This window comes from Urtica dioica, chromosome 11, assembly GCF_054948205.1.
Source record: "Urtica dioica subsp. dioica isolate 48M chromosome 11, U.dioica_male_clone48M_v1_H2, whole genome shotgun sequence".
Classification (NCBI taxonomy): domain Eukaryota; kingdom Viridiplantae; phylum Streptophyta; class Magnoliopsida; order Rosales; family Urticaceae; genus Urtica; species Urtica dioica.
This window is the reverse complement of record NC_142766.1, coordinates 20,790,531-20,818,380: the sequence shown is the minus strand read 5'-3', so window position 1 is coordinate 20,818,380 and position 27,850 is coordinate 20,790,531. Positions and strand designations below refer to the sequence as shown.

At 38.1% G+C, this 27,850-nt stretch overlaps 7 protein-coding genes across 9 annotated transcripts; 2 read left to right on the top strand and 5 right to left on the bottom strand.

Annotated features, from left to right (window-relative positions):
• The first annotated feature begins 1,025 nt into the window (after positions 1–1,025).
• LOC149382242 (protein BONZAI 3-like) lies at positions 1,026–4,495 on the top strand. The gene is made up of 15 exons (XM_089630556.1): positions 1,026–1,200; positions 1,440–1,487; positions 1,609–1,757; positions 1,849–1,897; positions 1,991–2,227; positions 2,543–2,677; positions 2,767–2,828; positions 2,926–3,019; positions 3,111–3,225; positions 3,308–3,384; positions 3,464–3,601; positions 3,679–3,849; positions 3,934–4,047; positions 4,128–4,224; positions 4,335–4,495. The coding sequence occupies exons 1-15, from the start codon at positions 1,057–1,059 to the stop codon at positions 4,442–4,444; spliced, it is 1,740 nt and encodes a 579-aa protein (XP_089486682.1). The 5' UTR covers positions 1,026–1,056; the 3' UTR covers positions 4,445–4,495.
• Positions 4,496–4,649: 154 nt separating this feature from the next.
• On the bottom strand, positions 4,650–7,548 carry RCY1 (arginine-rich cyclin 1). 3 transcript variants are annotated; one of them, XM_089630557.1, is made up of 8 exons: positions 7,287–7,548; positions 7,117–7,198; positions 6,821–6,961; positions 6,536–6,705; positions 6,039–6,306; positions 5,186–5,573; positions 5,029–5,073; positions 4,650–4,945 (listed from the first exon to the last, which is right to left on the bottom strand). In XM_089630557.1, the coding sequence occupies exons 1-8, from the start codon at positions 7,436–7,438 to the stop codon at positions 4,866–4,868; spliced, it is 1,326 nt and encodes a 441-aa protein (XP_089486683.1). In that variant the 5' UTR covers positions 7,439–7,548; the 3' UTR covers positions 4,650–4,865. The 3 variants fall into 3 exon arrangements, with proteins under 3 accessions (XP_089486683.1, XP_089486684.1, XP_089486686.1); XM_089630558.1 differs by having other exon boundaries at positions 4,650–4,927; positions 7,287–7,547; XM_089630560.1 differs by having other exon boundaries at positions 4,849–4,927; positions 5,029–5,084.
• A 1,248-nt stretch (positions 7,549–8,796) lies between these two features.
• LOC149382240 (DHHC-type zinc finger family protein) lies at positions 8,797–12,161 on the bottom strand. Its single transcript, XM_089629845.1, has 10 exons — positions 11,896–12,161; positions 11,720–11,813; positions 11,297–11,391; positions 11,041–11,208; positions 10,872–10,944; positions 10,715–10,767; positions 10,512–10,603; positions 10,365–10,417; positions 10,127–10,252; positions 8,797–9,347 (listed from the first exon to the last, which is right to left on the bottom strand). Exons 1-10 carry the CDS (start codon positions 12,042–12,044, stop codon positions 9,063–9,065), a joined length of 1,188 nt encoding a protein of 395 aa, XP_089485971.1. The 5' UTR covers positions 12,045–12,161; the 3' UTR covers positions 8,797–9,062.
• Positions 12,162–12,615: 454 nt separating this feature from the next.
• On the bottom strand, positions 12,616–14,489 carry LOC149382239 (stress regulated protein). The gene is made up of 7 exons (XM_089630138.1): positions 14,047–14,489; positions 13,754–13,972; positions 13,587–13,673; positions 13,353–13,499; positions 13,238–13,264; positions 13,058–13,153; positions 12,616–12,948 (listed from the first exon to the last, which is right to left on the bottom strand). The coding sequence occupies exons 1-7, from the start codon at positions 14,296–14,298 to the stop codon at positions 12,748–12,750; spliced, it is 1,029 nt and encodes a 342-aa protein (XP_089486264.1). The 5' UTR covers positions 14,299–14,489; the 3' UTR covers positions 12,616–12,747.
• A 214-nt stretch (positions 14,490–14,703) lies between these two features.
• On the bottom strand, positions 14,704–15,534 carry LOC149382238 (histone H2AX). The gene is made up of 2 exons (XM_089630139.1): positions 15,216–15,534; positions 14,704–15,082 (listed from the first exon to the last, which is right to left on the bottom strand). The coding sequence occupies exons 1-2, from the start codon at positions 15,417–15,419 to the stop codon at positions 14,861–14,863; spliced, it is 426 nt and encodes a 141-aa protein (XP_089486265.1). The 5' UTR covers positions 15,420–15,534; the 3' UTR covers positions 14,704–14,860.
• A 3,705-nt stretch (positions 15,535–19,239) lies between these two features.
• Positions 19,240–22,462, top strand: LOC149382237 (gibberellin receptor GID1C-like). Its single transcript, XM_089630599.1, has 3 exons — positions 19,240–19,333; positions 19,434–19,728; positions 20,925–22,462. Exons 2-3 carry the CDS (start codon positions 19,690–19,692, stop codon positions 21,924–21,926), a joined length of 1,041 nt encoding a protein of 346 aa, XP_089486725.1. The 5' UTR covers positions 19,240–19,333; positions 19,434–19,689; the 3' UTR covers positions 21,927–22,462.
• A 1,174-nt stretch (positions 22,463–23,636) lies between these two features.
• On the bottom strand, positions 23,637–26,190 carry LOC149382236 (paramyosin-like protein). The gene has a single exon (XM_089630831.1). The coding sequence runs from the start codon at positions 26,022–26,024 to the stop codon at positions 23,889–23,891; it is 2,136 nt and encodes a 711-aa protein (XP_089486957.1). The 5' UTR covers positions 26,025–26,190; the 3' UTR covers positions 23,637–23,888.
• Positions 26,191–27,850: the final 1,660 nt, after the last annotated feature.

Here is a 27,850-nt window from a genome sequence, read left to right as displayed (position 1 = left end):
GAGCCTCTCGCTTTATGCTATGTATGTATGTATGTGTTGAGAACACGGTGAAATAACCAAGCTATTTTCCTTCTATTATCACCTGCTTTCCACCATTTTAAGTCTAAGATCCAACTTCATAAAATTAATTTGACAATTAGACAATTACTCAATTACCAAGATAACCTTTATATTAAATAAAATTAAGATCACACTTGTACATAAACCATAACAAAGTTGGCACGCATGGTGGTTAATTTACTGCATTAATGTTCTCTAATTAATGATCTTATTAAATATGACGAAAATTTGTGCCTGCAAGTAGCTAACTATGATTTGTTGTAATTTTTTTTTTTTTTTTTTTGGGTAACAGGTAATTTTTTTTTTATTATATATAACTAGCAACGTTGGATGAAATTAATAACATTTTTTAAATACGAGCACATGATACATTAATGTACGGATTTAAGCGAAGTAAAACACTTTTCACGTCGCTTATTCTAAATAGCTATGTAAAAAAGCCTTCACATCGCTTTGAAATTTGTATTTTTACAAATATATTCTGAGTAAACAAAGTCTACGCAAAAACATAGTGACAATTTTGTGTTTCACCTTTACAAATATGATCAATACTATTAATTACGTTCATTTGATCGGAAATTTGGGATAAGAGTCTCCTTTTTGGCAAAATGTGGAATCATCGCCATATATAGATGTCACTTTTGTAATTATCAATTCGGAGATGTAAACCGCGTGTAATGCTTACATACATTGCTCAACTAAATGCGGTAATAAATCCAAATTATAGAATACACTTCCAAAAACGTGTTAAACAAAACGGTTTTAATTTAATTTTTTTTACCCAAAATAACTAATTTTTCGATAATAACCGGAAACAAAGAGGAACACGACCAGCACCGCATTGTTTCCTAAAATTAATTACTTCATTTCCTGGAAGGAACTCGAAACGCGAAATGTGTGTATAAAATCAGATCACTATCGATCGAGAGAATTACATGTCTTCTTTTTTTTTTTTTTTTTAGGGTTTGAGAGAGAAGGAGAAAAATAACAATAACAATGGGAGGTTGTTTATCAGACTTGGATGGAGGGAAAGAGGCGATCGGTGGGACCCACCAACAGCAAGGGCAGAATGGTCATAACGACGCCGTCGATTTCCTTCACCGGTCACAGGGCCTTCTTCCGATGTTCACTCAACTTGAGGTCATCATCGTTATTCATCTTCTTCTTTTATATATATATATATAATATATAATTATTTCACTTTTAAATCCCTGGACAAGAAAACCTTTCTTTCTATTTTAACCATTAACTTGATCACTCACATCGTGATTTTTCTCTATGTATATGTAGTGTAATTTAGTTTTTTAGTGCTTTTGAATTAATGTTAAAGATAAATTGGAAATGTGGATGAATTACGTTACTTCTTTTTGCATTCACAGCTATCTCTATCGGCGACCAACTTACTTGATCTAGACGTCACTTCCAAGGTTAGTTTGATCTAAATTTATACGCGCATTTTGCTGTGGCAAATTAGTATACATTATATATACTATTGAATTATAAAATTAAGCACGTTCTTGATTATTAAGATTATATATATTTCATCAGAGCGATCCAATGGTGGTTGTATATGCAAAGAAAAGAGATGGGAAGCTCGAGGAATTAGGGCGTACCGAAGTGATTATGAATAGCTTAAGCCCTTCTTGGATTCTCAAAATCCCCATCGCTTACCAGTTTGAGACCGTACAACCATTGATGTAAATATTTACATACATACATATATATATAATGATTAATTACTGTTACATATGTACTCATTTATTCTTGTTTCCTTTGTATTTTCTCCAGATTTCATGTCTATGATGTTGATACGAAATATCATAATGTGCCTGTGAAGGTAATAACTTTCTTCTTTTTTCTTCTCCCAGTTTTTGGGTTTTAATAAGTTCTTCAATATTTGTTTTTTATTTATGTCCTTTTTTTTCAATAGACATTGAATTTGAAGGAGCAAGATTTTCTGGGAGAAGCAAAATGTGTTCTCTCTGAGATTGTGACCAAACAAAGCCGGAGCTTGACGATGAAGCTCCACGTCATCGCCGGAGAATATAATCGGAAAAACTTAGGAACACTCACGGTTCACGCCGAAGAAACCACGGCTTCAAAGACCGCTGTTCAAATCGTGTTCCGTTGCACCAAATTGGACAACAAAGACCTCTTTTCCAAAAGCGTTAGTATTATACAACCATTCGAAATTATTTCATTTAGAAAATAGACAAGATTTTAAATCATTTAACAACTTTAACGAAAAGGACCGAGTTTGACAACTAACTATAACTATTGAGTTGTACGTGAAAATATTGAAAGTTTGATAAATTTATATACGGTAGTAAAAATGTTATATGCACATCATATTTTCAAAAAAATAACTTATAAGTGTTTCGTTTATATTGAATACAAATTCTATGTATTTCGAAAATTTATTGATTTCAATCGGTTTCGGTTAAATGAAATGCTTATCTTAGCTTTTTAAACATTTTTTTAGGATCCCTTTTTGAGAATCTCGAGGATTGTTGAGACCGGAGGTTCTGTTCCGATCTGCAAGACGGAAGTGATCGACAACAATTTGAATCCGACTTGGAAATCATTGTGCCTCTCTATGAAACAATTTGGAAACAAGGCATGATTTTAATATACAAAGCTATAATGTAATAATTATATGTTTTTTTAATTTGGAATATTAATTATCAGAGTTTTTTTTTTTTGCAGAATAATCCGTTGATTATTGAGTGTTTTGATTTCAATAGCGATGGAAATCACGTGCTTATCGGGTAATTATAATGAATAATTACAATACTTGATTAATTACATTTTGTTCATGGGTGCGAAGAGAAAATAATGGTTTCGTTGATGTTTCAAACTCTTCAGGAAACTCCAAAAATCAGTGGCAGAATTGGAAAAGCTTCACAGAGAAAAACTCGGCGCCAGTCTTGTCTTTCCGACTAAGCATGGCCGCGAAAAGGTGTTTAATTACTCGAACCAAAATAATAAATAAAATAACCCTAAAATAAATCATCTTTTACTAGTTACTCAATTATTAGTTGTATATATAGGTGTTGAAGGGTCAGCTATTTGTGGAGAAGTTTGATGAGAAGCCACAGTTCAGCTTCCTTGATTACATTTCAAGCGGCTATGAGCTCAACTTCATGGTTGCTGTTGACTTCACAGGTTTGACTTTTACATACTTTTAATCATTCTAGTTAAATAATAATAGCCATTTATTTATTGATTTATTTGTGTTCTGTCACAGCTTCAAATGGGAATCCCTTGAGCCAGAGCTCTCTACACTACATCGATCCGACGGGCCGGTTGAATTCATACCAGCAGGTTAGTAAACTAAATTCCTTTCCAAGACTTCGAGTCTTTTCTTCGAGGTGTAAATGATTGTCTTTTGACTTGAGAGCAGGCGATAATGGAGGTCGGAGAAGTGATTCAGTTCTACGATTCGGACAAGCGATTTCCGGCTTGGGGCTTTGGGGGAAGAATTCGAGACGGCACAGTCTCGCATTGCTTCAACTTGAACGGAACCGGATCCGCAGCCGAGGCAATACTCTCTCTTTACAAGAATTCTTCGAAATTGTGTCACTTCTTCTTTATAAACAATTTGAAAATCCACTTCAGGTTGATGGAGTGGAAGGAGTTATGGGAGCTTATGCAACGGCACTGCACAGCGTGTCTCTGGCGGGTCCCACGCTGTTCGGCCCGGTGGTCAACGTGGCCGCCCAAATGGCCGCCCAGTCTGTTTCCTTCCCGGGCAACGGGAAAAACTACTTCGTCTTGCTTATCATTACGGTAAGTTAATGAGATTAGTGCGACGTTAATTTTTTGGGGTAAATAATGTTTTGGATTACTGATTTATTTGGTTTTGGTTTGAAGGATGGAGTGCTTACGGATCTGACAGAGACGGTAGATGCTCTGGTAAATGCGTCTGATCTTCCTATGTCGGTTCTCATAGTTGGTGTTGGTGGTGCCGATTTTGCGCAAATGGAGGTATATATATATCCACATATATTTTACTGTAAATCTTTTGTAGTTTTTTTTAATATCAAATCTAAGAGGATTTGTGGCAGATTCTTGATGCCGATAATGGACGTCGGTTGAAGAGTTCAACAGGTCGTGTAGCTACACGAGACATCGTTCAGTTTGTTCCGATGAGAGAGGTTCAAAGTGAGTATTAGATCAACATTAGCAACACTTCCTCTCTCTCTCTCTTTCTCTCTCTCTCTCTCTCCGCATGTGTGTGTGTGTGTGTATAATTTGTTTGTGGATGTGTACAGGTGGACAAATATCAGTGGTTCAAGCACTTTTGGAAGAGCTTCCTGAACAGTTTTTGAGTTACTATCGCACTAGAGATATAAAGCCTTGCAATTTTAACATCTCACAATAAGATCCTAGTCTCTTTTTTTCTGTACAGGAGTTAGTTTAATATTTTGCTGAAATGACAAAAATGCAGTTAATATGTCCCAAAACATAATCATCATTCTTTGTTGATGCTTTACTCCAGTTCTTTGTTTGCTTTTGTTCTTCTTCCCAAGTTAATTTTGTCATTTGGAGAGTTCACAGCTCAACAAGTAAATATTGGTCTCAGATGATTCTTCAAATGGAATTCCAGGAAACTAATTATAAACGGTGAATGAAAGAGAAAAACTGAAAAGCATTGTTGAAGTACCGTTGACATCGCAGTTTGGCAAATTAATAATGGTACAACAATATGTTATCTACAAGAGTACTCTTACCAACTGAAGAGCTTGAAAGGGATCAGAAATCACTTCTGTTTGCTTTGTTTCATGTCCCAAAAAGAAAGAAAGTTAGGCATACGAGTGATGTCTGTGGCGATCCTTCTCTCTCGAAGAGTAATGGTAGTCACGGTCTGAGATATAATAACCAACTGTCAGATAATCACACTCATTACAAAGAATTCATGCGACGAGATAAATATATTCATTCGCACATATAAATATAGATGCGAACCTCTTGACGAGTGTCGCCTTGATTTGTCGGAATGGCTTCCTGAACCTAAAGGAGAACTATCAGATATTATACATTTATTTTTAATATTTTTAAACGAATAAAATTAACCTAAAATGTTGGACAAGTTAACCGAAATTAACCATAAATTCATGTTTACCTGAACCCATTGGTCTATCCTTGGAATGATGGCGTCGGGACTTGGCCTTCTCTCTTTCTCTATCGACCTCGTCCCTCTCTCTTTCCCTGTCGGAGTCTCTGACTCTATCGCGGTCACGAGACTTTACCCTTTCCCTCTCTCTTCCCCGCTCTCTATCCCTTTCCCTTTCTCTCTCCTTGCTCCGGTCCCGATCCCCACTAGCTTCTGTCTTACGCTTGACCTCCTCTCTTGCCTCTCCTTCCACAGGTATGCCTTTTGATTCATCGTCTTTTTTCCTCGGCTCTGACTGGACACCTTTCGTTTCGCCCGAATCAGATCCAACAGGCAAATTATGCACTTTAGACTCAGGAACATCGCCATTAGCAGGGGAGCTTGCGTGCAGAACATCCTACAGAAGAAGATATTAAAACAAAATGTATGTTTTTACAGAAGAAAACAAAATAACAGTCAAGATTATTTGGGAATGGCCATCGGTTATGACCCATATTCTTCTCAGCCTGAGTTTTTAACAAGTTCCTACTTGCCATGTAATACTATCGAGAGGGGAAAATTACTAAAAAAAACATCAATTATTTAAGGGATGGCGTTTATATATTTATTTATTTATTTAACTATGTTTTAGTATACGCAGAAGGCGGGCCATTGGGGTTTATGAGAACATTGAGCAAGTCAACAAGCAGGTCGATATGGCATTATCATCAACTCAATTATCGATAAAAATGTATATAGTATATACTCATGTGCATAATTATCCCGGGTCCTATCAACTATTGTCCCAGTTGGATCTTGGATCGATGGATGATAGACACATATCCTTGAGAATCATAAATGGCAGGACCAAAAACAATTTTACCTTTGGAGGTGGCTGAGAAACCAAGTCTCGCTTGTTGGAAAATGTGAAATCGCCGTCCTTGCACACAGGTGAATACTGGGCCTTGGGAAGGGTGTAGAGGTGAGCAAGAACCTTGCACACTTCATCGATTCCTGATTTATCTGCATCAAAGGCCTTCCACCAAGGAGGGTTCTCCGGAAGAGCTACCTGAAACCTTCGAGCCGCCGCATAGACGACCCCACAAGCCACAACCTCGCTCCTAAACCGAACGCACAAGGTTGTGCGTAAGCTGCATAAAAAACAAAAAATAAAAAATCGTTCAATTTTCGAGACTTATGAGCACATTGAGCGTGAATTGTGTATTATGAGTGTTCAAGAAAGGCTAATAAGCCTACGCCTAAAACTAGTTCTCTCCTAAATGATTACTTCCAGCTTGGCTAACTCCTCTTCTTAATTAACTAAGTGTTTTGTTGCCTAAAGTCTTTCTGCAATTCAAAAAGAAGATGCCAAGGAAATACCTATCATTTGCCAGATTCCACGCTTCTTGCCTTAGCTCGGTAGGTGTTCCGAGAGTGACTAGGTAATTCGATATGAACTTGTGAGGATGCTCGACGTGGCAGATGAATCCCATCTCTTTCAATATATGCCTTTCAGTTCTACTCAGCTCCATCTTTAAGTCTGAATATTTCTGGGACCAAAAAAAAAAAGGAAAGTGGTTCAGAATTGAGCGAAACGAAGCCCCATGAAACAGTCAACCAACTCCAGAAAGTATTTATTTTTTTTAAACGTAATTTCATCTTCACCTTGGAATAGGCATCCAAATACTCAATGGGTAAATTCTCTCTTCTGCATTCTATTCGGTTGAAAACGATGATAACTTGTCTCGCTTTTCTCGGGCATTCCTCTAATTTTGAGGCAAGCCACACACAACTAGCAGCAACTTTCTACACAAAAAATAGCACTCCCAATTAAAACATTATGTGACTTCTATTAAAAACCTAAAACAAAGACCTCAAATGAGCAAAGCCATACGCACAACGATTTCTCATACTAATTTCTAGGCAATACAACGAAGTATGACTAATCAAAAGGTTCGAACCTTGACATGGAAGCGGGCAAATGACTTCTTGCAATAGAAGCGATGGAACAGAACCTGCCCAGTCGCCATTACAGCTTGAGGTCTGAATCAAAAGAAATGTGAACGATTGGCAAATGAATCCATACTAGTAAAAAAAAAAATCGAAAAAATAAAATATACAAAGCGCTTACAATCGGAGCAGAATTCCACTTTCTTGAATGAGGTCGCAGCCATAGATTCGGAGAGCGGTTTCAGTTGATTCGTCGATTTCGTCTTTCCGGGAAGGTGAATTCTGGAGCTGCTCGTCCGTGAGGTAAAAGGTATCGATGGCTGTGTATATCATCTTCAAGCTTCGAAATTCCTAAACCCTAAATCTCAAGAGATCAATCGACTCTTGCTTTTTCCTCTGTAGCGGACCAGAGTCTCCACAAAAGTGAAGGAAAGAAGAACAAATATTAAAGACATTTACTCCGACGAAACGACGAAATAATTTGTCAACGACAGCAATTAGATAGTAATGAACGACGATAAAATATATATATATATATATATATATATATATATATATATAAAATGACAAAAATTCAAATTTAAAATAACAAAAAAGAATAGAAATCTTCGGTAAATGTTAGTTCTAAAATTTATACTCTGTGTTTTAGTGAAATGTCAAGTTTAACTCTCGGTTTTCAAAAATGTCGAGTTCATACTCTCTGTTTAACTAAAATGACGAAATTATACCATCTGTTTAACTAAAATGACGAAAGTATACCCTGAAATGAATAACAGCGTCACAAATCTCTCTTTCATTGATATTAACTCTTATATAAGAAAAACCCAATAAAATCTAAATCAGTACCCTAACTTCCAAATTCTCAATTTTGAAATAAAAATAGCCTTAAATTGAAATTAAATAATAAAACTCATACCTTCTAAGAGATGACTTCATTCCGTGTTCGAATTGTAACTCTAAATCCTTGATTCTCTGTTCGAATATGCGATTTTGATGACTATCAACTATCGATGTTTACCCATTTGCATCTTTCTGTGTTCTTCACGATTAAGAGACTGTTGTTTATTTTGTTAGTTTTTAAATAAATTATATATATGGCGCGAATGACTAAAGATAATTGGTGTTTATATATAAATATTATAGTCAACGTCAATGAAAAGTCAATAAAAAGAATATTCGTGACACTGTTGTCTATTTTAGGGTATAATTTCGTCATTTTAGTTCAACCAAAGGTATAATTTTTTCATTTTAGTAAAACATAGGGTATGAACTCGACATTTTTGAAAATCGAGGGTTAAACTCGACATTTCACTAAAACACAGGGTACAAATGCGTTATTTTCCCTTCTTTTATCGTAACTTTCCTTTTTCGGGTGATATTTCTTTAACGTTTCTCTTTACGGCAAATTTGATTATCAGACCAAAAACAAATATACGAATGTTACTTCAAACGTTAGAATTACTAGCAAATGTATCAAAAAAATTAATAAATATTTACTATTAATTTGGAACGCTAATAAAAATTAAGTTTTTTATTTTAAAGTTATTTTAATTACTCTCTATATACTGTACTCATTAATTTAAAAAAAATGTCATTTCAGTGTACCATATAATGATTTATGGCTATTTTACAATATAAAGGAAATATTGACTATTTTACAAATCTTATTTACCTAAGGAAATAATTTCACTTCCACAGAAAAGAAAGAAAAAAAGTACAGAATTTACAAAGGGTAAATCACCAAAATGAAAATTTTAAACATCCAAAGCAAAAAGGACTTGAAATGAAGGAACAAAAGAAGCACTATTTTTTTTTATTCTTGTTGGAAAATCAGCAATACGCTACATTGAAAGGTATCTATAGTATGCTATCGTATCTACATCAAGGGCTTGACTCGATCAAGTTTGACTTGATTCACAAGTCAATAATTAGCGCTCAACAGTTATCCTTGAAAGTCTCAGCTATCTTTGAATTTGGTCCGCGAAAACGAGGATCTACTGGACAAGGGAAAGATGATCTCCCAAGCATTCTTCAAGAAGCCTTTGTCGTAAATGTTGTTCTTGACAACGACGTCGACGTTTTGCAGCGGAGATCTGCGAAAGAAGGCTCGCCATTTGCTTTCAGAAGAACAAGGCTTGGGTTCGGTGCTCAGACCGCTGATGCTTGCTTTCAGTGCCTCTGCGCTTGCCCTTGCCTCGTTCAGCTTCCTCCGCCAACTTATATACTCTTGCCACTTGAATGTCTGGTTTAACAAATTAAAAAAAAAAAAATGAAAACCCATGACATTGACAACAGCAATATTTTATTTATTTTCTGGTTTAATTGGGATTTTTTTTTTACGAACACAGCTATTTTTTTTTTTCCCGAAAATCAAACTTAAAATTGTTCACAAAAACGCGAAAGAAAACTAGAAGATGACCAGCAAAAATGCAAAAATGAGTGTGAGTTTTGTTTGTGATTGGAGTGTAGTGTGTCGTATGGCATTTTATGGTATTTTAGACCTTTCCTAAGCCGAAAAACTTTGTTTCCTATTATTCACAAAAGCAACCTTGGTTTTCCGATATTGTGTATCAACAACCTTGGCTCGTTTGCACTCGTAGCCCATGAATTTTAGGGGTTGTGGTAGGTTGGCTTTTTTTTTTGGACAAAATCCCAAATGTGCGGCCCAGTGGACCTTATTTTAGGGGTAGTTCGTGTGATTTTATGTAAGTCTACAGAGATTAATGAGTTGCGGATTCATAGCGGAACCAGGCTAGATTTTTAGTATAAAATCACCATTTTACCCTAAAAAATAAGGTCATTTTACATTTGATATTGTATTAAAAAGTTTATGGAAATTAGATCAAAGGGGCACGGGTGACAAGCTTTCAAAGTTCAGGGACTGCTGGTGCAAAAAAAAAGTAAGAAAAGGGAATCAAACCCGGGCCAAGTTTTCATGGTCCACAGGTGCAAAAAAAAAAAACTCTATTCCAACATTACACATGGCTATTAAATCAAAACTGAAGTAAACGGAAACCAAACCTCGTTCGTGGTTGTATTTGTGAGGCACAGCTTGGCATGGTAAGCAAAGAAACCCGCCAGAAGCAACGAGACAATAGCAAGAAAGACCATAAGAAGAATTTGTGTGTTGTATGAGCTCAGCAACCACTGAAAATCCCAAAAAAAAAAAAAAAAAAAAAAAATACATGCAAGAATATAAGCCTGAGTATAATGTAGGTTTGTAAATTAATCCCTCTACATTTAAAAATAAATTACACACCTGCACAACATGTGGAGCTAAACTACGGAAAGAACTGTCGATATCATAATAAACTGCAACACGGGAAAAATAGATGTTAAATGCCCATCAAAATTACGTTACAAGTACAAATATAAACATACAATAGAATAGATACATATAATCTACCGGTTAGTATATATATAACTCTCAAGTCTTTCATTCGACCAGCAAGAATTAATCCAATGGCAACTGTTCCATATACACAGAGAAGGAAGTGCCTGAAATAACAGAACAGCAATCTAAATGACTTGAGCTCGTTCCAAAGACATTTTACAAATTATTTTCGCAGATAGAGAGAAAATACGTACGAGGATAAGAGTAAAGGTTACCATATAAGAAACGCCAAGAAATAATGGTTATTCCTCTCGCCAATACAATTATTCTGCAACGATTAAAACCTTTTAGGTGAAACCCCGAAAAAGGAAAAGACGAAAAGAATTTAAAAAAAAAAAAAAAAAAAAAAAAAACTAACGAGAGATTTCATACCATCCATCCACAATGATGGTCAAACCGAGCGACACATCGACCGCATATACCACAGTGCTTGGACCTTGCAGGCCTAAAGACGCGCGAGAAAATAAATAAAATATTATTTCAATCACTCGAGATTTTTAAAAAAGCTTTCAAGCAAAGAGAGAGAGAGAGAGAGACTGACTTTGGGATTTTACAGGTCGAGCACATTTTCTCCGAGTAAATAACATTATCATATGGATAAGCAGCAAGATAGAGGGAAACATTCTCGGCCGTTACTGTTCCCGGGTCGGTAAAACTGGTCAAAATAAACAATAAAACGCCAACTGAAACGGCCAACAAGCTCGTGTACCTGAATCAGACATACACCGTAACTTTTATAAATAAAGATATTTTTTAAACTAGAAAAATATCTAATTTATATGCTCATTGGAACGTACCAGTGAATTTCGCTAAGGTAATAGCCGGGGATGAAAGTGAAGCAAGACTTTGCAACGATATAATAGGTTCCCCCGAGAATCGCAAGATATATCACCTTCAACAAACGATTCAAAGAAAACTTTGTCACATTTTCTAAGAAATTCAAATGCCATTGTTACTTTCTATGATCATCGCAAGCCCAGAAAACCGGAGCACCAGATTAACTAACATTCTAGAATTCAAGAGAAGTCAATTCGTTTACTTTCAGATTAACTAACATATTGCAAAGTAAAACCTCAACAAAGCCCCCAAACGTTGTGTAGTTTCATCACTCACACACACTACCCAAATTCCCGAAATTTCCCACACACACACACACACTGTTCATATGCAAAATCAAATCTTTAGAAAAATAATATAAAAGAAAATGAAAAGAGTGAGACCTGTAGAATGGGATTAGGACGGTCACAACAGAAGTACTCGGCCGAAAGAATGGCGTTCGTGCCTTTGGAGCCACAAGCGAACCCTACAAACCTCCTGCAAAAGCGAAGAAGCCAGGATCGGATCGAAGCTGGGAACAGGGAAATCGAGGGGAATGATAGGGTGAAATGAGGCGTACAGTAAGTAATCGTAGGCTCCGAAGGTGATGAAGTGATGGATTCGCTGGATTGGAGTGCCTTGGAAGATCGGCCATTGACCGCACAGAAACGATATCACCACTATCGATGTAAAGATTCCGTGGCCTACCAGAAGCCATTGTACCTCCATCTCTCTCTCTCTCTCTCTCTCTCTCTCTCTCGTTCGGTGTTCGGAGAGAGATTTTCTGGGAGTCAACGATGAGCTCAATTGAGTCTGGACGTGATCTTTTTTCTGGTCTATTTGCTTCAGCTTGGATTTTTATTTAATTTTTTCCGTTATTTGTTAATTTTCAAAAAAATAATAATAAAAATGTGTTTAGCAGTGAATTGAAATTCATGGATTCGTAAAACAATCAAATTGTTTAAAAAATTAGTGAAAATTATACAAATACCATGTTTCAATAGTTTTATCTGATCCTATTATTAGCATTTTCTTAAAGTGATAAATTATTTATACAAATCGTCAAAAAATTTAATCCCAAATAAAATCAATGATATATTTTTATTATTTCATTGAAAACTTCAAATTTTGCTATATTGCATAATTTTCCTTAAAAAAATTATCCTTTCGTAGTTTTTATTGATTGCTTTATATTTTAAAAAGTTTTCCTTTTTTCGAAAAAGAGAGAAGTCTTTCCCTTATCTAATTTTCGTTTTTGCTATTACTCAAGCGATTATAGGATTTAGAATCAATTATTGAGAATAATAATAAAGGCAGGTTCAGTTGAAATAAATAAATAATGTAACATACTTTGCTACTATTTGTAAGCACATTGACTCGTATATATCTATAAACATTCTTGATTAAAAAAAATCACAAAAAAAGATGTGTATTAGAGATCTTGAGAGTCAATGGCATCTTCTATAACTCTGATGCAAGACCCGACAGACTTTCCGGCGGCCATCGCCTGAGCGAGGCTGGCTCGGGCCTTCTCGTGTCGCCGGAGAATCGTGACTGTGTTGAGCACCGACCATCTCACTTGCGAGTCCGCTTTCTTCTGCGTGAAACCCAGGCCTCTCATCAACATGTCCAACTGCAAAAACAAAAACAAAACAAAAAACTCATCACCAAACAACATTCCACATGACATAACAAACCAAGTTTACTTGATTTCCGAAGATGAGACTGTCGATCGAACAAACCTTGTTAATGTCTGCGAGACCTCCCTCGGCGCACCCGAACAAGAGGTACTCGGTCACCACTCCGGCTAGAGCTACGCAAGAGAACTTGTTCAGTGTCTGGTCGTATAAGAAAGAACACGTTACTTAATTCACAGTATACGAAGAAAGAAAAAAAAAACGAGACTTTGAATTAACATATACCCTTGATGATACTTTTCCGGCATTGACCTGCATTCAATTACAGCTTACAAAGATCAATTTAACATACTTGAAAATTGAAATCAAAGACATGTTGATCATCAGAGCTTGTTATTACTTCTTGGAGGAAATCGAAATCGACGAAAGCGGTCCCGGCTTGGATGTTGAGAGAGCCTTCTTTTTGAAGAGCTTCCAAGCTTGTGAGAGTGTATCCTCTCGGAAGAATCCCCACCAAGTAGGCTATCAGAAAATGCCCAGCTTCATGCTGCAAATTTTACAATTTGAGTATATATACATACACAGACATACATATACATATATATATACATACATACGAAAGAGAAATTTATGCCTGAATGACTCTGTTGCGGTACTTTTGACTGAATGTATGGCCAATGGTGTCAAGAATCAACCCACTCACTCCTCCATTGAATGAAACCTAAAACAAGAACAAGTACCGAAATCAGAAACCTAAAAAAATAAAAAAAATCAACAAAAAAAATTAGAGCCATTTGTTACCGCGTCGAGAGTCCATAGAAAGAAGAAGGCGAGAGAGATCCAGAAGAGTTGTTGAGGACTGAAATCGAAAGCGTTCCAGGCAGCAACGCCGCCGGCGACGGCGGAGAGCTGGAGATTCCGTTGGATCGCGCCGAGAGTGGAATCCACGGGAGACAAAAGCGACGCCGTTTCGATTCCATTCAGCTTCAGCTCCTCCAACGTGTACAGTCTTTGAGGGACCTAAACTTAAAATAGCCAATAATCAATATATTATATGTAAATAATTCCGAGAGAGTGAAAGCGAAAACTAGAACCTGTCGTGCTGCGCCGAAGCAGCGGAGACCACCGGGCTGGGCTTGCAAAGCCATTACGAGTGAGAGAGCTGATTCATCGTCTCCTTTAGCTAGCTCCGAGTCCAGTTTCTCCAGAGATTTCAGTCTCGACACGTGGCTGACCTGTTGCTCCGACGAACAGCATTTTGCGAAGCCGAACGACGGTGCTCTATTTCCAATCGCCTTGACCAGGTACGAATGCGAACCGGCGTAGTGAAAAATCGTGATTCCCATTACTTTCTTCTTTTTTTTTTCCTGAGCCACACAAAAATAGGAAAATTGGATAAAATATGTCCCTTAACAAGTGTTACGGTGATGTTCGAAAATATGCACCGATTAAAAATTATGTAATTATATACGAAGCGACTTTTTTTTGTCGTATTTTGTAAAAAGATATTAAATCATTACTTCGTGACATTGTTCATTCATATTAAAAAAAACTATTTCATCCAAATATTTTGATGAACCTGCACTGGTCTCAGTATACGGGTTTGCACATTTTCTTTTTATGAATGTGAAGCCTCGTAAAAAAAAAAATTAAAGGAAAAAAAGTACAGTTTGATCCAACATACAGATCGAGAAGTGTATTGCGTACGATATTGTATAATTGGATCTGATGACATTCAAAACGAGACCATGTGAAGAACAAATACTTATCAAACGCATCTATTATAATAAGTTTAACAATCCATTACATCCTAAACATTGGGGCAAAGAAAATCTGAGAAACACTGATGAAATAGAATCCATTTATATTACACGGCCAACAATTGGCATATAACTAAACAAAAAGCGCTTAAAATTCTTGAGAAGCAGAGCCAATATCTCCCTTTCCTTTGCCGCCCTTCTTGGGAAGAAGAGTTTGGTGGATGTTCGGCAAAACGCCGCCGTTAGCGATGGTCACAGATCCCAACAGCTTGCTTAGCTCTTCGTCGTTCCTCACAGCCAGTTGAATGTGCCTTGGAACGATTCTGTTCTTCTTGTTGTCTCTCGCTGCGTTTCCGGCGAGTTCCAAAACCTAATCGCGAATCGATTCGAAAATCAGTTTCAATGGAACATAAAACAAACAAAAATCCGAAACCCTAACCGACAGCCAAAACAAACACAATTTCAGCAATTGAATGAAATGAAAGGTTAAAACGGAAGCGTACCTCGGCTGCGAGATACTCGAGGACGGCTGAGAGGTACACCGGAGCTCCGGCACCGACTCGCTCGGCGTATTTACCGGCCTTCAAGAATCTGGCGATACGACCGACCGGAAACTGGAGACCGGCCTTGGACGATCGGGAAACGGACTTCGAGGCCTTTGGCTTGCCTCGGCCTCCTTTGGTTGACGCAGCGGCGTTTGGACTCATCTTCTTCGACGGAGAAAAAGGACAAACCCTAAACCTAGGTTTCGAGAGGATGAAGGATTTTCGCGCGTGAGAGACAGTGACGACGACTGAGTTGATTTTGATTTGAATGTGAAAATGGAACAGCTTGTGCTTTTAAAGGCACTAACCCTAAGTTTTGATTGGTTGAGAGGGGTACCTCGAGGATTGCCAGCTTGGCACGGACTTTGCCGAATCGCGGGAAAGTTTTCATTTTTGGTTTCTGTTTCTCTTAATTTTTCGCGGCTCTGAAGCCTGTTGAAAACGCGCTCTGATTTAAACTGGGCTTATTGTATCAAAGCCTATTGGGCCTAACTGACATTCAGCCCATAACATCATAACATGAAGGAAGTTGAGGATCCCAAGCTCACAAAATATGTAGGGAGATTTGCGTCAATGTCACAAATTCGTCGGGTTTTTGCATTTGTGTCACAAAATTGTCAAAATTGCATTTGTGTCACGTATTTACATTCGTGTCACATGTGCAAATTTCAAATTACTCTCTCTCATCATTTAATCTTTTTATTAGTTACTCAATGTCTTCTGAATTTTTACAATGCCTCATTAAAAAAACACTTCATTTTCCTCTAAAACTTTCTAAAATTTTTGCGTGTGACTTATTTGCAATTAGATTGCCAATTTGTGACATAAAATGCAAATACCACAAATCTGTACGTTCTGACTCTTCTGACCTCTTCGCTATAAATAAGTTATATATAGCGAAGAGGTCAGAAGACTCATAACTAAACCTGGGCATCGGCAGCGATGGATATCGAAAGTTCCGTCGCTTTTCGCTTTTCTCACTGCCAACGGAAGCCGTTTGAAATAAACACTTTTGTGTGTCAAGCGGGACATTCGTGGGGACCACGAAAGACATGGTTACTGTTTATTTATGTTGGCTTGTCAGCGTTAATGTTTTATTTTGTATCCGCCCGGTGCAATGAAGGCAGGGTTACACTTTCATTCCACTATAAGTACACATCATTTTAATTCAATTTTTGCAACATTCTCAATCTATTCTCTACAATTCTCTATATATTATATACTTTTGATATATAAAAATATATTATATAGTTGAAATTTTATAAAATTTATATTATAAAGTTTTGAGCATATCTCGCTCGTCATCAACTCACCGAAGTTATCGTCACAATCACAAGTTCAACAACCAAATCCCTCATTTCATCCCGTCCAATATGCAAAAAAATTGTTAAATCTTTCTCAATGTCCCAATTACGAAAACACCGAATATCACTGTGTCCCAGCTCAAACGAATTCATATCAACCTTCGAATTACCCTAAAGAGTTATCCCAATTTGCTCCGATCTCCCCTTATGTTCCACCACAACAACAATATTTTACACAACAAACTCCACCACCTCCTCCTCAACATCAACATCATTATAGATCACAACCACATCCACACGAAGACGCTTACATCAACAACAACTCCGTATATTTCAACACGAATCACCCCATCCACAACAAAATCCACCCAGTCAACAAAACTCACAAGAGGAAGAAAACCTATCAAATCCCAACTTCCACAACCAAATAAAAAAAAAAGAGAAAATCACGTTTCGAAATGTAAAAATATTTCACGGAGTTCAAAGATGGTGATATCCAAAGAGATCAATGCGATAAACGTGGGAGGATCATCAACGCTGACAATAGGGATTCAAGGGACTTACTCATTGCACCACCATTACAAGATGTGCGTAATGGCCAAATTTTCTTCATCTTGTATAAGTATACACGATCTTGAATAATTTAAAAAAAAACTTGTTCGATACATAATTTTACCAATCAATCATTTTCACATGCATAAAATACATGCTTTGGTAGATGTGTGCATTATTTTAGTCTAAGAATTCGTTTATCGATCAAACTAAACTTTTAATAATGGTTATATGATTTTCGTAGTAAGAAAAGCCGAAATTATATAGAAAATACAAAACCCAAGTTGTGCACCATGAATTATACCAGCTTATAGAGACAAAGACCTTTTAGGGGAATGGCCAATATGCCATAAATACAAAGGGGTAATGAGTTAGAGGAGGAAAGGGAAAAACCCATAAAAGAAATAAAACTACGAAAATAAGAAAGTGTGTATGGAATAAGTAAGTACGTACAAAGTGTGTGTACAAAAGTGTACGTTTAGCCACGGGATTTAATTTTGTCCTTTTGTATTGAATTGAAAGAGAGTGTGGAGGGGTACTAGTGGTGTGGCTGTGCACAAGCCACGCCCTTTTCTTCTTTTATTGAATTTGAAAGCAACATCTTTGTTTGACTCTTCTTCACTCTATATATTTTTTTTGTCACGTTTCTCCTAAACTAATATCCCTTGTCCATACTTGCTCTTAACTAAATCAAAGTTAATACAAAACAAATTGTAGAAATTTCATATTATAAAATTAAAAATAATTTACTTTTTTAAAAACAGTTGTCATAAATATAATTTCCCTTGTCCACACTTGCCCTAAGTTATATAAAATCAGGTTTTGACAAAAAAACTATTTTTTTCGAAAAAAATTGAACTTTTTTATATTATTTTGGATCATGTTCGAGTCGATGGCCAAGGCCGACTCCAATCTTAGGCCACTTAAGTAATGGTCTAAAGTCTCAAATTTAAAGTGAAAAAAGGAAGTGAAAAAAGCCTAAATATTTTTCTTCGTTGTATAAAAAAGGCATCAAATTTTACGAATAAAAAGGTTTAATTTTTTTTAGAAAAGAAGCTAATATGTTTCAAGTCCCAATTCCTATATAAGGCTTTAATTTTTTTTCTTGCATGAGACCACATAATAGCTTGGACCGACCATACGCATAGCTTGAGTTACGACTAGGCCGCATGACCAATTTTCGAATTTTCGAACAAGTGAAAATCTTTAATGGTTTATATTTTTCAAATATCTAAATTTATCATTTTGATACATCAAAATCACGATTCAAACGATCATTTATAACTATTAAATGATGAAAACTAATATACGGTTAAGATTTGAGAGTTGAGATATAACTTCTTTATTTTTTTTTAAATTTATCTTTAATTTTTTAGTTTTAGATCCGTTGGCTATGGAAAAGTTAAATTGTTTTAAGGGGATTTTTTGAAAGAAAAAAAAAATAGACATAAATACTAATTTTTGAAACCATATTTTATATTTGATCACACATAAATTGATCAAATTTTTCTAGCAAAAATCTTATATAGTGTTTGCAACTTTGCATACAAGGTTAAAATTGTCAATCGAAGGCAGGAATGAATAAAATTCACCTACAAAACGCGTTTTCGTTCTTTAGGATCTCATGTCCTTAAAAAGTATTCATTGCGCAGCAAAACAAAGAAAAACAAAAACAAAAACAAAAATCAGAAGGTGAAATAAGAACGAATTATGAATGGCAGTTCCGTGGATATGGTGTACAACAAAGTACAAAATTGTCATTTACAGATAGTTTTTGACATTTCTATTTTAGTTTTAATTGTTTTCGTCAGCATAGCATAGAGAGAGAAGAGTTTTTCAGCTTTGAATTAATTTTCAGCCGGTCAGCCTATAATTTTTACCCGGACCCGTTTGATTTATTATACAATATTGTACCTTCTTAATTTAATTCTCAGTAGCTCCGCTTATTTATTAGAATTATATGCGTTTTAAATAAAAGATAATTTTTTAACCAAATCATTACAGACTACAGAGACATACAACAAAAAAATTGAATACTAATAATAACAAACAATAATGAGAAATATTAAATGAAGTTAATTTATAGATAAGTGGGTCCCACTAAACAGTGTTTTCTTTCGGCCGATCACTTTGTCCGCTCTATCATCCTTTCTTCGTCGCACTTTAGCCTTTTGTCCTCTCTCTCTCTCTACCTTGTTACCGTACGCCTCTTCTCTTATCGTACGCACCCCTAAACCTGCTCTGTTTTATTATTGTTATTATTACAATTATTATTATAATATCGTATATGTGATATTTTATTTCTATCTTTCGCGGCCAGATTCAAGGAATATATAAAATACAAGCCCTAGAGATCGGAAATGATTGTTGTTTCGGAGACGATAAGCTCATATCAAAGCTCTAGGGTTTGCTCGTTAATGGTTCAACGTGACGAGAAAGTGGAGGTCTGTGAATGGTCTGTGGGTTCTTTGATTTCTTAGGGTTTTGTTAGATTTGTTTGTGTCCGAAGAAATAGATAGAGAGGGAGATTTATATATATATATATTAATATATATATATATAGAGGGAGAGAGTTAATGGCTGGAAGTAATGAAGTCAACCGCAATGAGTCCAAGGTATTGTTTGTTAAAGCTTTTTTTTAATATTTATATGTTTCTATTTTCTATTTTTTAATTTGTAATTTTGTTGCTTGCCTGTTCAACAAATTATGCTGAAACTGTGGATTCGTGTAGCGTTTTTGGTTTCTGTACTGTTTGCGACGTGTTTGTTTTTCTTTGGGCTTTCTGATTTCATTGTGTTTTTTTTCCCCTTTTATTAATGGTTTTGTGAATAAAAAAGTTGGTATTTTTGGCTGCTGATTTCGGTTTGTAGGGAGGTTTAATGGGGGGTTATTGCTGGTTCTGGAATTTTGTTTGTTGTGTATTATGACTTGAAATTTCAATCGCTTTCTATTTTGGGAATTTTCTCTAATTTTTCCATAATTTTATTTTAATTACTTGTAATATGATAACTAATTTGTATGATATGATGTACTATGAAATGAGCTTGCGATTCACTTTCTAAAAGACCGAATCGAAGCTGTTGAACTCACTTGACTGTGGGGAATGAGCAAATCTAGGGTTTTGTGACTTGTGTCCCTAGATTCGAAGTACCTCGCTTACTCTGTTTGATCGATATAGATTTCATTCGAGTGTAATTGAGGTTCATACATTAGCAAATATTTGTAGGTTCTTACCAAAGGACGTTTCATATTATAGCAAATCGTAGAAAGCTTAGACTTGAAGTACCTCGCTGACTCTGTTTGATCAATATAGATTTCATTCGACTGTAAATATTTTTTCTTTCCCATGTAATCTAGGCTCATTCCGTATAGTTCTCGCTGAGTCTTGATGCTTTGTCATTCATTGTATACCGATAGAAATTTCCTTATCCAAACGATCTATCTGTGGTTTCATAAAAACTCTGGTGCTGTTGAACTAAATATACATATGGTTAATTACTCGTGCTATGATAACTAATTTGTATGATATGATATACTACGCTTGCGATCCAGTTTCTAGAAGATCGAATCGAAACTGTTGAATTCACTTGACTGTGGTGAATGAGCTAATCTAGTGTTTTGTGACTTTTGTCCTTACAGTTGAAGTACCTCGCTGACTCTGTTCGATCAATATATATAAATTTCATTCCGTATAGTTCTTGCTGAGTCTTGAAGATTTGGCATTCGTTAGTATACTGATGGAAATTTCCTTGTTATTTATATGTACCACATGTTTCATAAAAAACTGCGGTGGTGAATGGTGAATTGTAGATGGTGGTTCCGCTGAACACGTGGGTCCTGATCTCGAACTTCAAGCTGTCGTACAACCTCCTCCGGCGGCCGGATGGGACGTTCAACCGCCACCTGGCGGAGTTTCTGGACCGCAAAGTCCCCTCGAATCTCCACCCGGTCGACGGAGTCTACTCCTTCGACGTGGTGATCGACCGCGAGAAGAGCCTCCTCTGCCGAGTCTACAGGCCCGCCTCGAAGGACCACCGAGCCACCGTGGCGGACCTCGAGAGGCCCGCGGGGCCCGGGGTCGTTCCGGTAATTATCTTCTTCCACGGCGGAAGCTTCGCCCACTCCTCCGCCAACAGCGCGATCTACGACGTGCTGTGCCGCCGCCTCGTCGGGGTCTGCGGGGCCGTCGTCGTCTCGGTGAATTACCGCCGCGCCCCCGAGAATCGCCACCCGTGCGCCTACGACGACGGCTTCGCCGCCCTCGAGTGGGTCAATTCCCGGCCGTGGCTCAAAAGCGGGGACTCGCAGAAGGTCCACGTGTACCTCGCCGGAGACAGCTCCGGCGGGAACATCGCTCACAACGTCGCCGTCCGAGCTCTGGAGTCCGGGATCGAGGTGCTGGGGAATATTCTTCTGAACCCGATGTTTAGCGGGCAGGAACGGACCGAGTCGGAGCTGAGGTTGGACGGGAAGTATTTCGTGACCCTCGTCGATCGGGACTGGTATTGGAGGGCTTTTCTCCCCGAGGGAGAGGACAGAGACCACCCGGCTTGCAACCCGTTCGGGCCGAGGGGTAAAGAATTGGAAGGAGTCAAGTTTCCCAAGAGTCTGGTCGTGGTGGCCGGTTTGGACCTCGTTCAGGATTGGCAATTGGCTTACGTCAGAGGGCTCGAGAAAGCCAATCACGAGGTCAAGCTTCTCTACTTGGAGAAGGCCACGATCGGGTTCTATTTGATGCCCAACAACGACCACTTCTACACCGTTATGAACGAGATAAACAACTTTGTGAGTTCCTCTTCTGACTGTGAATAGATAATCATATGACTTACCATTACCCAACAGGCAGCCATGTTTTGACTATCAAGGCCTCTCTTTTTTTTCTTCTTCTTCTTTTTAATCTCCTTATAGTTTGTGATATATAGTATAATCCATAATGTAGTAGCGGTAATACGGTCTGCTTCACCGCTAAAGCTCAGTCCTTGGTCCGCTGGCTTTTAGCGTTGAGGTTAGGAAAAGATCGGCGTATAGCTGGGTCTTCATATGCATTTGTGTTAATCGAAATCCGATTCTTTGGATTTAGGTTTTTTTTTTTTTTTTTTTTAAATGTGGTTTGTTTAACAAGTCCTCTTAAGTGCCACCAGAAATTATAACTGAATTCTGCGGGTCGTACAAAGGATTGATCGACCTGCTTGGTGCCTTATTGGCTGGCTTTAATTTTTATATAGATATAGGTATAGATATATAGCTAATTACATGGATGTAAAAAACATCCATGGGATTGTAATCTTGCACTGTTAATAGGATGTATGTCCCAGATTATATAATGAAAGGGTTTGCTTGCTAGTTTATATTCCCTTTGTTCTTGAATCGTTCAAACTTCGCAATTGTTAATGGAAGATATTTCTATGCAACTCTATTTGGAGACCTTTTTTTTTTTTTTTAAATATATATAGTTGTCATTTTAAGCCCTTTTTTTTTTTTTTTTTTTGCATTTTGCATTTTGTATGGTCACAAAGAATGGTGGCTAGTACCTTCCAATTGGAATACGAGCCGCAATAACTACCGAAAGTCGTTCAAGCATTTTAGATAGTGTGCGAGTGAGAGAGAAATATTGGCTTCTGCGAGAGCATTATTAAATATACTAATGGAGCTCAAGCTCTAGTTGCTTCTTTGTGCTTGTATTGGCTTTTGCAATATTCGAGTAAAAGTTACCAAATCTTGAACAAAAGGTGTAGATTTGTGTACACTTTAAGATCGGTAGTGGCCTAGTGGGATATATATATAATCTTTTGGGGAGTTTTGTATGCTTTTGGGACAAGGACGATTCGTATAATAGCAAATCGTAGAAAGCTTAATGATACGATCTTAATCATAAAAAAATGGGAACCAAGATTTATCTTTGATATTTCTAGTCAGCTTTTAAGATACTCTAATGCGCTTCTTGGAGATTGGAATGACAAGGGAAACGAAGTAGCTAAATCGTTGTTTGTTTTGAAGAAGGAAAAAAATCACGATTAATAGTAGTTGTTGGAATTTGGTTGTGGTATCACACGAGGATCATGATTCACACGCACACAACTCTAGCCCATTACAAGCTTTGCCAAGTTGCTTTCACAAATGATTATACATATATATATACATATATATGTATATATATATGTGTATATATATATATATATATACATATATATATATATATATATCACGACAATGGTGAGGCTACAGCTAAGCATCTGAAAGGGACATCAGTATACTCAAAGATCCAGCTAATTTGCTTCATGACCCAATTCCCATATTCGTTTATGCATTTATGACACTTACCAGTCCTTCTTTTTGTATTATTCCGATTTCTACAATAATAAACAAGTTATAAATTCTTTCCATGCATATCGAAAGAGAAATATCTCCCCATGTTTGCACTATTTAGTATATACACCGTCTACTTTTCTGTTTATCGTCGAATCATATCCAAATCTAAACCCAAAAACTTGGATTGACAAGTCCATGTGTAACAGATTCACGTTAAAAGTAAAAACGCATGAAATTAAAAACTAATATATGTTAAGATAAAAGCTCAGAAAAAAATAGCATCAAGATAGTAGCGATTTGACCAGAACGGCTCACATGTGACAAGAAGTCAACAAAAACAGAAACAAAGACATTATTATCATCGTCAAGCAGAAGCAGAGAGAGAGAGAGAGAGAGAGACCTTGATTAGCTGATCCTAAAGCTCATCAGATTAGATTTGGTTGAAAAGAGAAAGAGATATGAAACTCAACGTGCCTTGGCCGCGTAAGCCATGGAAGCCGCTGCGAAAAGGGTGGTCGCAGAGGAGACCAGAGTCCAGAAGCTTCGGCTCTTGTTTGCCTCGGCCGCGGATCGCTTCAGAGCCTCCATTTGCTTCTTCATCTCTTCCACGGTCTTCTCTTTGCTCCGGAACGCCACGTGGATCGCTCCCAGCTCCGCCGAGTACGCCTCTGATTCCTCGATCGTCTTGTCGTTCTCCGGCAGCGGTGACGAGATCATCGACACTGTCTTCTTCAGAGCCATCATCGCCTTTTTGGAGTCGAGGCCGGCCGATTCGGCTCTGGCCTTCAGTTCTTCAACCGCCTTCTTCGCCGAATCGCGTTCCTCGGTCACCGATTCGAGACGGGTCTCCATGGCCTTGGACTTGCTCTCGTGATCGTCCCTCGAGTCGCGGAGCTTTTGCTTGATGTCTGCGATTGTCTTGTCCTTCTCCGATAAGGTTGATTTCAAGCCCTCGAGGCTCTTTTCCTTCTCCGAGACGATCGATTTCAAGCTCTCGAGAGACTTTTCCTTCTCCGAGACGATCGATTTCAAGCTCTGGATGGTCTTTTCCTTCTCCGAGACGCTCGATTTGAACCTTTCGAGAGCATTGTCCTTCTCCGAGATGACAGACTTCAAGTTCCCCATAGCCTTGTCCTTCTCCGAGGCGACTGAGTTCAAGCTCTCGATGGCCTTGTCCTTCCCCGAGACGACTGAGTTCAAGCTCTTGATGGCCTCGTCCTTCTCTGAGATGGCCGATTTCAAGCTCTCGGCGGTCTTCTTTTCACGAACCAGAGCCTTCAGAGCCTCGTTCTTCGCTGCCGAAACGCTTCCGAGAGAGGCTCTGAGTTCCTCGAACTCCGAGCTCAGCGCATTGATTCTCTCCTCTTTCTCTCCGCTCGAAGCTGTCAGCGCGGAGATCTCTTTCTTCAATTCCTCGACCCTCTCGGCCTTCTCCGATAGAAGGGATTTCAAGCTCTCGACGCTCTTCCTCTCGTCGTCGAAGGCCTTCCAAGCCTCGTTCTTTTCGACCGTCGCGCTCTTGAGCGAGTCTCTCAACATTCGAGCTTCCGAAAGCAGTTCCTGATTCTTCTCCTTTACATCTCTTCCGGTTTTCTGGACATTGAACACCTCGTCCCTCAACTTCTCGACCATCTCGTCCTTCTCCGAAACAACAGACTTCAATTCCTCGACGATCTTCGTCTCAGCATCGAAAGCCTCCCGAGCCTTGTTCTTCTCGGCCGAGACACGCTCAAGCGATTCCCTCAGAGTCTTGGTCTCCGAAACCAGTCCCTGGATTCTCTCGTCTCTGTCTCCGCACTGATTCTTCAGCGCCGATAGCTCGTCCCTCAGCCGAGAAATCTCGTTCTCTTTCCCGACTTTCGCCACGAAGACCTCGTTCTTCTCGCGAATCAACGTCTCAATCCGAACCACCTTATCGCTCACTTCTTTGGTTCTACACTTCAGAGCCGCCTCGGTCTCGCTCAGAACCGACTCCAATTTCCCGATCCTCGCCTTGCCCTCGGCTTTTTCCTTCTCCGCCTCCGAAATCCTAGACATCAAATTCTTGATCTCCTCGCTCTTCAGAGCCAACTCTGTCTTGAACGACTCAGCGGCTTTCTCAGCCGAATCCTTTTCCTTCCTCACACGCTCGAAAAAACTCTCTCTCTCAGCCATCTCTTTAACGTACCTCTCGCATTTCTCCACCAAAACCGCCTCTCTCTCCTTGCTCGATTCCCTCTCCGACTTCACGCGGTCGAGAGTTTCTAGAAGCTCGCTCTTGTCCTTCTCCAAAGAGCCGACGAACTCGCGGAGCTGAGCGTCGACGAAGACTCTGACGACGCTCTCCTCGACGTCGGAGCCGGCGAGCTCGGCCTGGAGCGAGTCCTTCTCTCTGAGCAGAGACTCGATCTGCTTCCTTCCGTCGACGGTCTCCTTCAGGAGGCGAGAGTTGAGAGCTTTGAGGCTCTGAAGCTTGTCGGAGGAGGAATCGGCCATGGCGGCGGAGACGGCGTCGGAGGACTGGCGGTGGAGCGGAAGCTGAGCGGTGGTGGCTTCGTTGGCGTTCGGGTGGTTCTCTTTCTCGTCGTGAATGGGTCTTTGGCTCACTTTCTTTTTGGCCATTTTCGGAGAGAATCGAGCTCTGTGAGTTGAGTGGGGTTTGTTTGTGTGGCTCTTGTGTGTAGTTCGAGGATTAGGGTTTTGTTTTTTGTTGGCTTAGTTTTTGTTGGTGTGTGTGTGTTTATGGGAAATGAAAGACAAAGAAAGAAAATAAAATTTATGAGTATAGAGTTAGAGAGAGAAAGAGAGAAGAGAGAGAGAGAGAGAGAGAGAGAGAGAGAGAGAGAGAGAGAAAAAAAACGGACGGTGAGGTTTTTGGGGGGATGGGCTTCAGATTCAAATTCTGGGGCCCATTTGCTTTTTGAATTTGAGGAAACGACACGTGTACTTAGCTTTTTTCCCCTTTTCTGTTGTCGTTTGGTTGATATTGTCGTCTTGAGTGACGACAAGTCGTTTGTTTGATTATTTTTTTTTTTTTTTTGCTAATATTTTTCAGTGTTATGTAAACACGTGAGAGTGTGCGGCCGTGGATGCAATATACTACGGCCACGGGACAAATATTTAAATTGTATGGGATTTTTATATTTGAATCTTAATGAGATAAACATTTTTTTTCCCTTTCTGATACGTAATAGATAAAAGCTTAATATGATTACTACAAGTTTAGATTTTATACTAACTGGTGATTTCATTGTTTTGCTTCGGGAGTTTCCCAAACAGGTTTGACTTCGTAGTAAAGACTCATTGATATTATTTGTGATTAACCATTGCCTGAGGGCTGAATCTACTACTTTAAATCTATACAAATGGGATTTGGCAATATTCATTCCATGCATATACCTATTTTGACAACAAAATTAATAGGGTATGCTCACTCATAAAAGGATGATGAATCTGAGTTGGATATAAATTTACATATTTTGATGAGAGTAAATTTTCCAAATACAAGTTGGAGGAAAACATTTTTAAAGACGATGAAAAGCGCCATCACAATTAAAAAAATGACATGTAAACAATAAATTTAACTAATAAAAATGTAATATAAGTCCAAAAACTTAATTATAAGACACAAATTCGGTATGAAAGGTTCCTTTGTAAACTAAAAATAGCCCAATATTTGAGGTGACATAAAGGGTTTTGTACCTGTACGGCCAATCCGGTATGCAAGGTTAATTTGTCCCATATATAGCTTCCTTGGCTTCTCTGCAAATACTGAGCCTTTCTCGACGGGCTAAATGTTAGACTCTCTCTCTCTCTCTCTCTCTCTCTCTCTCTCTACTGTAGAGACGAGCTAAAGGTCCGCCTTTATACTTTTAACTCGACTAATATTGTGCGTCATAGTGTGCGCTAGGAGAAACTCCTTGCACCCAAAAGCTCATATTCACATGTGCAAAGAGTCAGAGATTCTGGATTTGTTGATTTTTGACCAAATTATTAGTGCACATATGCAATCCGAGGTATACCAAGATAAGCCAAGCGGGCTCTTGAGAGATCCAAAAAAAGGATTAACATGTTCTGATATTTAAACTAAATGTAACAAATACAACAAAACTTTCTCGATTGCATAGATATATGGTTTAAAGATGGACAAATATAAAGCATTTTTAGAAGCGATATTTCGGCTTTTAGAAGTGACAAATCTCTCTTCTTAAGCCACTATTTCTTCGAATGCTAACATTGACCAAGTCTTGAAATTTCAATGGTACTAATTTGATTAAAATTTAGACAACTTTACGTTTGATAGATTCTCAATTTATTTAGAAACGTGATCGAGCTTACAACAACTTGTTTGCCCCCGTACAAGTTATAAGAGCATACATTCGATTCTAGAAACTCGAAACCAAGACTATGACAAAGGTTCACATAAAATAAAAATGTATAAATCACAA